The sequence below is a fragment of the Bos grunniens genome, chromosome 19 (assembly GCF_055505025.1).
Source record: "Bos grunniens cultivar Pamir isolate PY7600 chromosome 19, Bosgru_T2T1.0, whole genome shotgun sequence".
NCBI classification, from domain to species: Eukaryota; Metazoa; Chordata; class Mammalia; order Artiodactyla; family Bovidae; genus Bos; species Bos grunniens.
The window spans coordinates 34477663-34490623 of NC_141183.1; the positions used below are offsets into that span (position 1 = coordinate 34477663).

Sequence of the window (12961 nt, forward strand, 5' to 3'; positions counted from 1 at the left end):
ATAAGAAGAACAGAGGGAATGCAAAAATCTTTGTCATTGAGAAAGTAGAAGAATTGGACCATCCTCAATTTCCAATCAGCTCTGAAATTTTACTTTTAAGGCACAGACGGGTGACCTGTGATTAAATTTGAAACGAGGGCTTGTTTCACTGAGTAATCACATAATCAGGGCCTGTCAATGTTTTATTCCAGATTCCACACCCAGAGTCTCTCCAGTGACTCAAAGTGACTGCAGATACTTGGTTCCCACAGCCAGTCTGCCACCTAGGCTGGCCAAGGATACAGCCTGGGCAGAGAATTTATCTGTGGTACATGGTAAGACTGGCACAAGGTGCTCTAATATGAGTCTTCTTGACTGGTTAATTGGACCAAAATGTATACTGACCTACAATGAAAGGCTGTCAGAAACTGACCACCTTTGCCTATCCAAAGTTTAGGAAAAGTAAACATAGGGAAGTGAGACTATTAACAAAATGTCTTTTAATAACCTATTTGACCATCTACTACTCCAGTTTATAAGGGTTTTTTTTATTAATTTATTTTTTTTGAAGGATAATTGCTTTACAGAATTTTGTTATTTTCTGTCACACCTCAGCTCAACATGAATCAGCCATATCTAAATATGTCTCCTCCCTTCTGGAACTCCCTCCCATCTCCTTCCCTATCCCACCCCTCTAGGTTGATACAGAGCCCCTGTTTCAGCTTCCTGAGCCATACAGCAAATTCCCGTTGGCTATCCATTTTACATATGGTAATGTACGTTTTCATATTACCCTGTCCATACATCTCACCCTCTCCTCCCCTCTCCCCATGCCCATAAGTCTATTCTCTATGTCTGTTTCTTCACTGTTGCCCTGTAAATAAATTCTTCTGTACCATTTTTCTAGATTCTGTATGTATGCATTAGAATATGGTATTTATCTTTCTCTTTCTGACTTACTTCACTCTGTATAATAGGTTTTAGGTTCATCCACCTCATTAGAACTGACTCAAATGTGTTCCTTTTTATGGCTGAGTAATATTCCATTGTGTATGTGTACCACAACTTCTTTATCCATTCACCTGTTGATGCACATCTAGGTTGCTATAACAGTTTTACTTCAAGCACTGAGCTTGAACCATAAGACTCCTGAAGACAAAGATTACTCCAGCACCCATTCTGAATGAAAGTGAGTTGCTCAGTTGTGTCCGACTCCTTGCCACCCTATGAATTGTAGCCTACCAAGCTCCTCCACCTATGGGATTTTCCAGGCAAGAGTACTGGAGTGGGGTGCCATTTCCTTCTCCAGAGGATCTTCCCCACCCATGGATCAAACCCAGGTCTCCTACATTGTAGGCAGGTGCTTTACCATCTGAGCCACAAGGGAAGTCCCATTCTGAATAGTGGTTCTCAAAATGTGGCTCCAGGATCATTATCACCAGAGCTTACCAGACAAGTAATTTCTCAGGCCCCACCCCTGGCCTTCTGAGTCAAAAGCCCTGTGGGTAGGGTTCAGAAATCTGCTTAAACAAGCTCTCCAGATGATTCTGATACTAGGGTTTTGAGAATTCCTGTATTAGTTGATTGATTTTTAATAATGAATCATCTGTAAAACAAATATCAGAGAAAATAAGCCTGATATTTCCAAGTACTAAAACTGAATGTCTTATGCCTTAGCACCCAATAGGTATTCTCTCAAACCTATAATTCATAATATGCAAATAAAATTTTGCAAACACTACTGTACCTGAGAGCATCTCCTGCCCAGGTGATGGGGGAGCTTGGAAGGCATAGACATTATCTCCTTCTGCAATAGTATTCAGGTCCTCTTCGTCAAAGAAAGACCGCTGGAGTCCACTGGGATACAGTTCAACCAAGATCACCTGGAATGAAAAGGATCATTTTCCCTTTTGTTTCTCAAAGGGAACTTAACAAAGAAGCAGTCTAAAAATGAACCAATTGCCTGAAACTTCTCTTTTACATTTTCCTTCCAAGTGGTTACTTATTTTTAGTAATAAAACACTAGGTGCTACAGTCAGACTAACACAGACTTGGATCTCAACTGCAACAACAAAATATCAAAGTGCCAAAGGAAGAGTGGGGAGAAGAAATTAAAAAGCTAAAGTTTTATACCCAGCTAAACTATCCTGACAGAATGAGCCTAAAATGAAGCCTACTTCAGATAAACAAAAATTGAGAGTGTTTCCCACTAACCGATCTCCACTTAAAAAACTTCTAAATAGTACTGACAACTTTTCTCACATTGTACCATACATGGAAAATATTTTTATGGAACACTGAGGTGAGCGGAAAAGGCTGGTTTTGTAGTGGAGCAGATGGGTGACTACTGCTGTGAGGGTCCTGGCTGCCCCCAGATCCAACTCTGTCCCCTGAAGGGTGGAAAGAATCAACAACTGAGCACACAGACACACATTTTTTCCTCCAATGGAGATCTTTATTAAAATAGTGAGAAAAGTCAGAAGAACTGATTGGGTAGAAGCAGGAAGGAGCCCACTGGGGTGATAGAAAGGTTCTGTTATCATGGTGGTTACACAGATGTACATGTAAAAAGTCAACAAGTTATAACTTTAAGATGGACACTTTCTTATATCCCTTCCCTTCTGTAATGAAAAGGTTAAAAATATTCCTTAATTAGAAAAAAAAAATCTCATGAGGTCACCAAGTCACCAATTTTACACCAAAGGAAGTATAAAATTTCCATTTTACAGTTAAAGAAACAGAGGATCAGAACTTCCCTGGAGGTCCAGTGGTTAAGGCTCTGTGCTCCCAATACAGGAGGCGTGGGTATGAGCCCTGGTCAGGAACTAAGATCCCACATGCTGCACAATGTGGCAAAAAACTAAAAAAATTAAAAAAAAACTAAAGAAAGAAATAGGGGACTGATTACTTAGTCTAAGGTCTGAAAACTAGAAAGGAACTGAATCACAATTAGAACCCCATTTTGAGCCCTTCCCTTGTTGCTTTTCACCACCATCCCTTCTATCCTGTCCTTTCATGAGGGACCCTATTATGGGTCTGTCCACCAAAGTCACAGTGAATCCAAACTCTTTACCAAGACACTTAAAAAAAAAAAAGTGGAGCACACCCATCCCACTGTCCCCAAATCACCTCTCTCATGTACTCATCCCAAGTTCCTCTTCAGTCTCCTGGTTTATATGCTCAGGAGTGAAAACATAGAATAGTGGCTCAGGTTCTGAAATCACTACCTGCATTCAAATCCTGGCCCAGGCACTGACCTTCTGTCACACTTGCCCAGTGCTCACTGGTACAATGAGCATAACCGTAATACCTGCCTCACAGGATGATGGTGGGGAGTAAATTAGCCATAAAGTTCACAGAGTGGTGCTCAGCACTTAATCAGCACTACTGAGAGTCAGCTATTGTTGAAAGGATGATGATCGCCATCATCATCACCTTTTTGGAAGACAAAGGTGATTCCCTTTCCAGGTTACTCTGTGAAAAAGCAGGGAGCGGTCTAGGCCCAGTCATCACAGACACCAGGGACTATTAATCAAACAGTATCTCATGAATCACACTGGAGTCACTGAGAGCCAAAAATTAGCCTAAATAGCCCAGAGGGCTGGTGCAGTTAGCATCCCTCATCCCATGCCCAGGTCCCCCATCACACCTCCTCTGGAGAGACGCCGCCTTCCTCTGCAACCATCTTCCTCAGGGCTGCCACTGTGCTCAGGATTGGCACGGCCAGGCCAATGCGCAGGAACCGCTGGCTCTTGGAGGGGAAGACCAAGGTGACACTCAAGAATCTGGAAAATAGGAAGGAGGCCACATCCTTAAAGGACGGACATGGGCTGTCACCAACATCACTGACACTAGACCAGGTTTAGCACTTGGGCAAATCTTTGCTTCCTGGTCGGGTCATTGCCCTTTAAGTACGTTGTCACCAGGTGGCAGCGGAGAGCCAATTCCCCAAGGCTCTCAGTAGCATGTACTTTTCCAGCGACTTAAAAATAAAAGATATTTGATCAAGAATCACAGCACAGGTCTTCCTCAACTTACAGTGGGATTACGTCATTGTAACTTAAAGTATCTTAAGTCAAAAATGCATTTAATACACCTAATCTATCAAATACCATAGCTTAGCCCTCCCCACCTTAAACATTCTCAGAACACTTACATTTGCCCACAGTTGGGCAAAATCATTTAACATAGAGCCTCCGTGATAACAAAGCTTTGAATTGCCCCTGCAATTTACTGAATGCTGTGCTGAAGGTGAAAAACAGAGCGGTTTTAAGTGTATGGTTGTTTACCCTTATGATCACCCAGCTGGACTGGGAGCTGTGGTGCTGCCCTGCCCAGAGAGGACCATACCTCACATTGCCTGGCTGGGAAAAGATCAAAATTCAAATTGCAAAGTACGGTTCCTACTGAATGCGCATCACTTTCATACCATTGTACAATCAAAATATTGTACGTCTAACCATCGTTAAGTCAGAGACCATCTGTTCCGACCTATGGTCTCAAGATTCTATTTGCTAAGTAGATAATCTAAAGCAAAAAGAAACTCTGACGTCGGAAAAGTAGAGCAGTCAAGTCTCTCCCTCCAGGACAACTCAACACTACTGACAAGGCTCCCCTTTTCCTCCTGAAGTTCTTTCTCCCTTGTGATGGAGTACAGCCCTTTTGCTCCCCAACTTCTCTGGACTCTCTCTAGTTCCACTATCTACTACACCCAGCAGCACACCAGGGTTTACCCCTCCAACTCCTGCGTCTCCTGCTCTCTACTACAGTAACAATCTAATCCATATGAATAATTAGCAGAGCTGAGACTTGAACCCAGGCAGTCTGGCCCCAGAGTCAGTGGTCCTAACCATTGTGCTATGCTGCTTCTGGCCAGGAATCACAGCTCATATCTATCAGTAGCCATCATATGATGATAGGATAAGTCAGTTATTAATATATTTATGGCACTGACAATCAGCAGAACAGGAGTTCAAAGCAGGAAGCGAGATTCAGTTGCCAGGAAAGGATATATAAAGCCATCAGTCTTCACCGCATCCTAAAGATGGAGGATATCAACAGACAGAAGGCAAGAGAAAAGATTTTGCAAAGCGGGGGAACCCAGGGAAGAAAGGCCCCATATAGGAATTCACTAAGCTTCCATGTGGTTGGCAGTGGCCTTAACAGTCCCTGCCAAGACCTAGGCTTCTGGGATGCCTGTGCTACGTGCTTCCTCTTTTTGCAGAACCAAACTTCATCATGTCTCCTACCTAATCCTGCCTCCTCTTTTCTTTTTTTCTCGTATCTCCCAACAACCCCTTTCCATTTCCTTTGCCCCTTAAATAAACCTTTTCCTACACCTTCCCCAAGAGGAAAAAGGATTTAGAAATAAAGCTGGGGAAAGCAGAGGATGACAAGTTTTCTCTGGTTCACCTCTGTCTGTTTGAGTGGTACCAACTGGCCCATGCCAGCTTCTAAATGGGCCAAAGATGGAAGCCGGGCAATGGGGCTGATAAACAAAAGCATGTTTATAATCCCATCTTCAGCCAAAGAAGGAACTCAGTAACCTTTCACGTTAATCATCCCATTAGGTCATTGGATGTCCCCAAGAAGCAAGGCTTGGCTGAGAAGCAAAAGAGAACTTTGTAGCTGCAGGGTCCAGAGATTCCAAAAGATGGACATCAAGTTCACCAGCATGATGCTCACGTACCTTGTCTGGCGCAGAGGGATGGGCAGGGACACGCACAGGAAAGGGTCGAAGGTGTTGCTCTGTTTCAGGCAGTGGGGACAGGTCAAGGAAGATCTGTGAGGGTGGAGGATACACATTAAAGTCGAATCGCCACTTGAACAGTTGGGCAGTTCCTCAAAGAGTTAGAGCCACCATTGCAATTCCTCTGCTAGGGCCATACCACAAAGAATTGAAGACAGGTATTCAGATCTTTGTGCACAAAGGTTCAGACAATGTTATTCACCAAAGCCAAAGGGTGGATACAACTCATGTGTCCATCAATGGATAAATGGGTAAACAGAATGTGTTACAGACACACAATGGATTATTATTCAGTCCTGAGGTCCTCACACTTGCTATATAAATGAACCTTGATAACATCATGTGAGTAAAAGAAGCCAGACACCAAAGGCTACATAATTTATGATTCCATGTATATGAAATACCAGAGTGAGTAAAGCCACAGGAAGAGAATGCAGATTGGTGGTTGCCAGGTGATGAGAGGAGGAAAACCTGGGGAGTGGCTGCTTCATGAGTACCAGGTTTTCTTTTGGGGGTGATGAAAATGGTTACGAACTAGAAAAAAAATCGGTGGTTGCACAACATAGTGGGTGTACATGCTGCTGAACTACAACTTTAAAATGCTTAATTTTATGTTATGTGGCTCTCAACTCAATTTCTTAAAAAGGAAAAAGTTTAATCATATGTATGAGGATTTCCCTGGTGGTACAAAGGCTAAGACTCTGCTCCCAGTGCAGGAGGGTGGGCCTGTGTTCAATCTCTGGTCAGGGAACTATATGCCACGTGCTGCAACTAAGACCCAGCACAGCCAAACAAATAAATAAATTTTAAAAAAAGAAAAGATAGACCAGAGAACAGACTGGAGTATTTAATGTTCAATCACTCTCTGCCTTTGGTGAATTTTCCTTTGGGAAAACCATGGCAATGCTGTAGTAAAAAGGATGCACCAGGCATAGAGCGCCAGCCAGCAGGGGGACCTGATGTTTGTGGGGACTCCTCTGCCACCCTGTTTCTCTCCCTCCCTCCTCCCAACCTCACCCATCACATACTGTGCCATAACACAGACCTGAAAGATGTATTTTGTCATTGGGAACTTTCCAAACCCGTTTCACATTTAAGCAGACCAATGAGACGGAATGTTTTTCTTTGACTTACTCATTTTTAAAAAATCTACTAAAACTAAGCAAGGCCGAGTTTTTCTTGCAGATGCACCCTAGTCAACCGATCCAGGGACACGACCTTTAGATGGAGCCGTGAATCTCTGGCCCGGAGCAAGAGATGCATAGTTTGGCAAAAACATAGAATGACCTAATTTTGTATTTAAAGAATAAAGAAAGCATATTGTTTTCATAATAAACCAGAGAGAGGACGTGAGAGGCACCTGTTCCTCAAAGGATGAGAAGAGGATGATGAGTATAACCAACAGATCAGGGGGAGAGGGTAGCATCACTTTCACAGAAAACTCCAGCGGTTACGAGGCTCCAGCTACACCTCAGATGTGGCCTGGAGGGGTCCTTTCGTCCATGCCATCCCCTCCAGTTCATCACAGTCCTATCCTACCATCTCCCAGGCACTCACAGGAGAAAGGACAGAAAATCACCCCAACGCCCTTCACTCTTCACTCGCCCATTTTCCCCAAGCTATTCATCCTCTCTGTCCAGTTGCTTCTGTTCCAAAACTAGCCTCTCATCTGCCGCTGGAACTCAGAACTGCTGTCTGCTCTCCATGGGTTACAAATGCCCCGAAACGACACTGCTCGTTTCACACCCTGGCCTCTCACTGCCACTGAATATCCATCTGACACCTCCCACCCAGCTAGCTTCACCTGCTCGCTGGCTGGTGAGACGGATGTTCACACCGGCAATGGTAATTAAGACAATGCACAAGCAAGATGTCACCTCTCCAAATCTGCGATCTGAAAAACGCTTCTAAAACATACTCTGCCCAAAAGGGAATGCCACCTGTAATGGGAACCAGATTAGGATTTCTGTGAACAAAAGTTATGAATGCCATGGAGAGAGGAACACACACACACACACACACACACTGCCTCCTCTAGCCAAAACTCCAACATAGCAACAATCCTTGACTATTAAACTTGCAGATGTTTTCAAGCCATGATAATAATTGTATAGAATAACCAATTATTTGCCCTCCAGTCCAGTGGTCCTGGACCTTTTTGGCACCAGGGACCAATTTTGTGGAAGACAATTTTTCCAAGGGGGAGGGATGGTTTGGGAATGACTCAAGAGCACTACACTCACTGTACACTTTATTTCTATTCTTATTACATCAGCTCCATCTCAGATCATCAGGGATTAGATCCCGGAGGTTGGGGGACCCCTGCTCTAGCCTACAACCTTCAGCACCCTAATACTATTCTCCCTTCCCTCCTCCAGCCACAGGCAAAACCTCAGCTCCCTAAAAAAGGGACAGCAAGGGGAGATATAGGGAGAATCTCAGTGAGCAGGGGGCCTCTGCACTAACCCAGAATAGCACTTCCGGCTTTTGGTTTCACAAAGAAGACTGATACCAGAGGGCATCCTCCCCAGGAAAGGAGACTGAAGAGGGTCCAGATCAGCAAGGACCACACCCTGGGATTCCAGCCTGGAACTGGCACCCACTATAGCTGCAGAAAACCACTGCTCAGACCTCAAAAGCCCTAACCTAGATGGATGTCCCTAATGATATTTTTTTCCTTTACTCTGGACCAGAAGGCAGAAAGCAGCTATTTTTAGCTGTCACCAATCTCTTTTTTTTTTAGCATGAATATCTCGCTTCTTACTCACCCTTCTACAGCAATCAACCCAAAGGGTGCTTACAGTCCTTAGTATCGGATCAGCCTAAATGTCACTTCTTCAGGAATCTGTCCCTGACTCACCTTTTACCTTGTGACACTGTGATTTATAATAAGAAATATATATTTATGTTGAAAAGTATGTATATTCCTGGCACAGAGCTCCTAAAACCCTTGGAATTTCCTAAGTGATGAGAGCAGAAATAAAGGCAAAATGAGCATTTTTTGCTATTCATAAAAAACCCCGTACAACCACACCTGAATTTATGCTAAAACCATAGGATGGGGCTGGTTGTCAGAGGAACCCAGCACAGGGAGGACTTTCAGCTCCACGTGCTAGCTCCACACTAGCACTCAGCTAGGCTAAGATCCCACATGCTGCGGGGGCGTGGCCAAAAAGAAAAGAAAAAAAAAAAGAAAGTAATGTAAAGGGAAACAAGAGATTTTTTTCCTCTTTCACACTCATAACATGCACTTCAACACTCCCCCAATTTTTCCTTCAAAGCACTTGCCAGTTATACAACTATGTAAAAACCCAGGAGTCGCCCTAGATGTTCACAGTTCCCTTGGTCCCTCCCCCTCTTACTCTTAAACCCACTGGCAAGTCCTGGTGACTCTACATCCCAAACTGTTCCCCATCTACCCACCCTGCTCCCTCCATCTCCATCACTACCCGTCTCCATCATTCCCAGTGCTGCCTCCCTTCATCACCAAAACAACTCATTTCTTTCTTTCTTTGTTTTTTCGGCCGCAGGCCACGGCAGGTAAGATCAGATCCCCTATCAGGGATCGAACTCATGCCAAGTACAGTGGAAGCTCAGATTCTTAACCACTGGACAGCCAGGGAAGTCCCAACTAGCCAATTTCTTAAATGGATAATTAGACCACATGCTGCCTTAAACTTTGAAGTGGTCTCCTATGGCCCTTAGGCTACATACAACCCATGCTACCAGATTGCCCGTCCAGCTCTCCAGCCTCGCCTCTCCCCACCCTTCACTACTTGGCAGTTCTCTGTTCCCTGAACTTGCATCATCTCCACCCCAGACCCTTTGCTGCTTTTTCTGCCTGGAATATCCTGTCCCCAAGTATCTGAATGGCCAGCTTCTTGTCACTCAGCTCGCAGTTCGAATGTCCCCCCTGAAAATAAGCCTCACCTGATCATCTTATCTAAGGTCAGCTGCCTCCCCAACCTCCCAAGTTATCATTTCACTCATTGTTATCACAGATTGTTGCATATTATGTGTGTATTAAGTCCCTTCCCAGGTGGCGCTAGTGGTAAAGAACCCGCCTGCCAATGCAGGACACGTAAGAGATGTGGGTTTGATCCCTGGGTTGGGAAGATCCCCTGGAGAAGGGCATGGCAACCCACTTCAGTATTCTTGCCTGAAGAATCCCATGGACAGAGAAGCCTGGCCAGCTACAGTCCAAGGATCACACGGAGTTGGACCCAACTGAAGTGACTTGGCAGGCACATATGTGTACTATCTAACACCTCCCCCAATACATGCTTTCAAACTGTGATGCTAGAGAAGACTCTTGAGAGTCCCTTGGACTGCAAGGAGATCAAACCAGTCAATCCTAAAGGAAATCAACCCTGAATATTCACTGGAAGGACTGATACTGAAGCTGAAGCTCCAATATTTTGGCCACCTGTTGCAAAGAGCTGACTCTTTGGAAAAGACCTTGATGCTGGGAAAGACTGAGGGCAGGAGAAGGGGATGACAGAGGACAAGATGGTTAGGTAGCATCACTGACTCAATGGACATGAATTTGAGCAAACTCCAGGAGAGAGTGGAGGACAGAGGAACCCGGGGTGCTACAGTCCATGTGGGTCGCAAAGAGTTGGACACGACTTAGCATCTGAACAACAACAAACCCCCAGTAGAATGTTAGTTAATAAGAACAGTGGCTGGGGTGTGTTCACAGCTCAAGTCTCAATACCTAGAAGGGGGCCTGGCAGAGTCTATGTAAGTTTATATTTTTTACATCCTTCATTATGCTGGGAAATCTAGAACTCCAAATAATGTGTTAAACTCAGCTCTCTGGTAATAAAGAACAAATCAGAAAGATCTCACCCACTTCTCAGCAATGGCCTGGGGAGATCCTAGGCCTTCACATTCATGTTTTATAGAACCATCTTCACCAATACTCCTCCTTCAAGCAGGATGGGAGGCCCAGGAGCCAGCAAGAAAGGAAAGAAATACTGAAAGTTGGAAACAACAGGAGTAAGTGCTTAACTGTGATTAATAATGGGGGAGACAAGGGAGCTTATGGTTTGTGTTGTTTTACAATCTCAGGTAAACCTGGCAATGTGAGGCTGGTTACCAGCATACAAGTTTGCTGAAGCCTTAGGCAACACATTTTAAACATACCCTATTCTTACCTGTATTGTGCTTGGAAGTGGCTTTGCACAAAGCTTTGGCCCATAGAAAGCGGAGCCGATGGCGACAGAAGGTTCTCAGAGGTCTTCCTGGCTTCAGGTTGAAGCTGCAAAGAAATGAGGGGAGGAAACAAAATTAGCCATGCCTCCCATCACTTCACTGCATCCAGACCAACGAGACTCCACCGCCTCCTGGGTCCACAGCATCCCTTTCTGGGACTAGACCTGCAGAACCAGGCTTTCCATGTTGCTTACCATAATCTACTGCTCCTTCAATCCCTGGACCTCCCCAATTCCCTGAGAGAGTGACAGAGAAAGGAAAGAGACAGAGGTAATGTGTGTTGTGTGTGTGTGTGTGTGTGTGTTGAAAGAGCATGACCCTTGGTGAACACTCACACATACTACCCCAGCTCCAACCATTACCTCTGGATTAACAAACCCATTCTTTACCCCCATGCTTCTAGGAACCCTGTGTCTAAATGTTTCCTGTACATTTCACTTGGATGGGCTGTCATCACTTCAAACACACCCACACCAAATCTGACCATCTCCCGCCTCCTAAACCATTCCTGAACATATTTTCCAGCGAGCCAGTCTTCACGTGAACATCGTCTTTCTCAGACAAAACAGGTTTGCATCTCAGAATAATGAATGTGTCAGCCTCCTCCCACCGCACTCTGTCCTACTATATTCTTCTCTGAATTCCCTTACGTATGAGTGTCCCATTGCAGCTATAATAAATGTAATAAAGTAGTGGCTTGAAACAATAGAAATGTGTCCTCTTGTAGATTTCAAGACCAGACATCCAAAATCAGGGACTTCCCTGGTGGTCCAGTGGCTAAGACTCTGAGCTCCCGATGCAGGACACCAGGGTTCGATCCCTGGTCAGGGAACTAGACCCCATACACCACAACTAAAAGATTCCACATGCTGCAAGATCTGGTGCAGCCAAATAAATAAACCGATATTTAAAAAATAAAAAGGAGGGAGGGACTTAATCAAGACACCTTGTGTGACACCCTGTGTGCACAGCTCACAACTGAGCAGCCAATGGGGCAGGGGAGGAGACAGAGGAAGGGGTTCAGTTCAGTCACTCAGTCGTGTCCGACTCTTTGCGACCCCATGAGTCGCAGCTCGCCAGGCCTCCCTGTCCATCACCAACTCCCGGAGTTCACCCAGACTCACGTCCATTGAGTCAGTGATGCCATCCAGCCATCTCATCCTCTGTCATCCCCTTCTCCTCCTGCCCCCAATCCCTCCCAGCATCACAGTCTTTTTCCAATGAGTCAACTCTTCGCATGAGGTGGCCAAAGTACTGGAGTTTCAGCTTCAGCATCATTCCTTTCAAAGAATACCCAGGGCTGATCTCCTTCAGAATGGACTGGTTGGATCTCCTTGCAGTCCAAGGGACTCTCAAGAGTCTTCTCCAACACCACACTTCAAAAGCATCAATTCTTCAGTGCTCAGCTTTCTTCACAGTCCAACTCTCACATCCATACATGACCACTGGAAAAACCATAGTCTTGACTAGACGGACCTTTGTTGGCAAAGTAACGTCTCTGCTTTTCAATATGCTATCTAGGTTGGTCATAACTTTCCTTCCAAGGAGTAAGCGTCTTTTAATTTCATGGCTGCAGTCACCATCTGCAGTGATTTTGGAGCCCCCAAAATAAAGTCTGACACTGTTTTCACTGTTTCCCCATCTATTTCCCATGAAGTGATGGGAAAGAGGAAGGGGTACATAGGGTCAACTCCAAGCTTCCGATCTGGTGCCTGGAGAACCCCTGATCCATTAACAGAAGTGTGTGTATGTGCTCAGGGGTGTCTGATTCTTTGTGACCCCATGGACTCTAACCTGCCAGGCTCCTCTGTCCATGGGATTTCCCAGGCAAGAATACTGGAGTGGGCTGCCATTTCCTTCTCCAGGGGATCTTCCCAATCCAGGGATTGAACCCTTGTCTCCTGCATTGGCAGGCAGATTTTTCACCACTGAGCCACCAGGGAAGCCCATTAACAGAAGAGGGAATGGCAACAGGAGAAAGGGGAAGTTGAGGGAGGGGAGAGCAAGCCAAGTTCC

General features: G+C 45.0%; 1 protein-coding gene across 7 annotated transcripts in view; it reads right to left on the reverse strand.

The window, feature by feature from the left end:
• USP43 (ubiquitin specific peptidase 43) overlaps positions 1 to 12961 on the reverse strand; it is a 51629-nt gene that overhangs the window by 23311 nt on the left and 15357 nt on the right. For all 7 annotated transcript variants that reach the window (XR_015147890.1, XR_015147889.1, XM_086358876.1 and 4 more), the window contains 4 exons: positions 10888 to 10991; positions 5669 to 5761; positions 3629 to 3764; positions 1727 to 1862 (listed from right to left, as the gene is read on the reverse strand). Coding sequence is in view for 5 of the 7 variants with exons in the window: in XM_086358876.1 (XP_086215002.1) it covers positions 1727 to 1862; positions 3629 to 3764; positions 5669 to 5761; positions 10888 to 10991 (469 nt within the window). In the remaining 2 variants the exon portion in view is untranslated. The remainder of the gene's footprint in view (positions 1 to 1726; positions 1863 to 3628; positions 3765 to 5668; positions 5762 to 10887; positions 10992 to 12961) is intronic.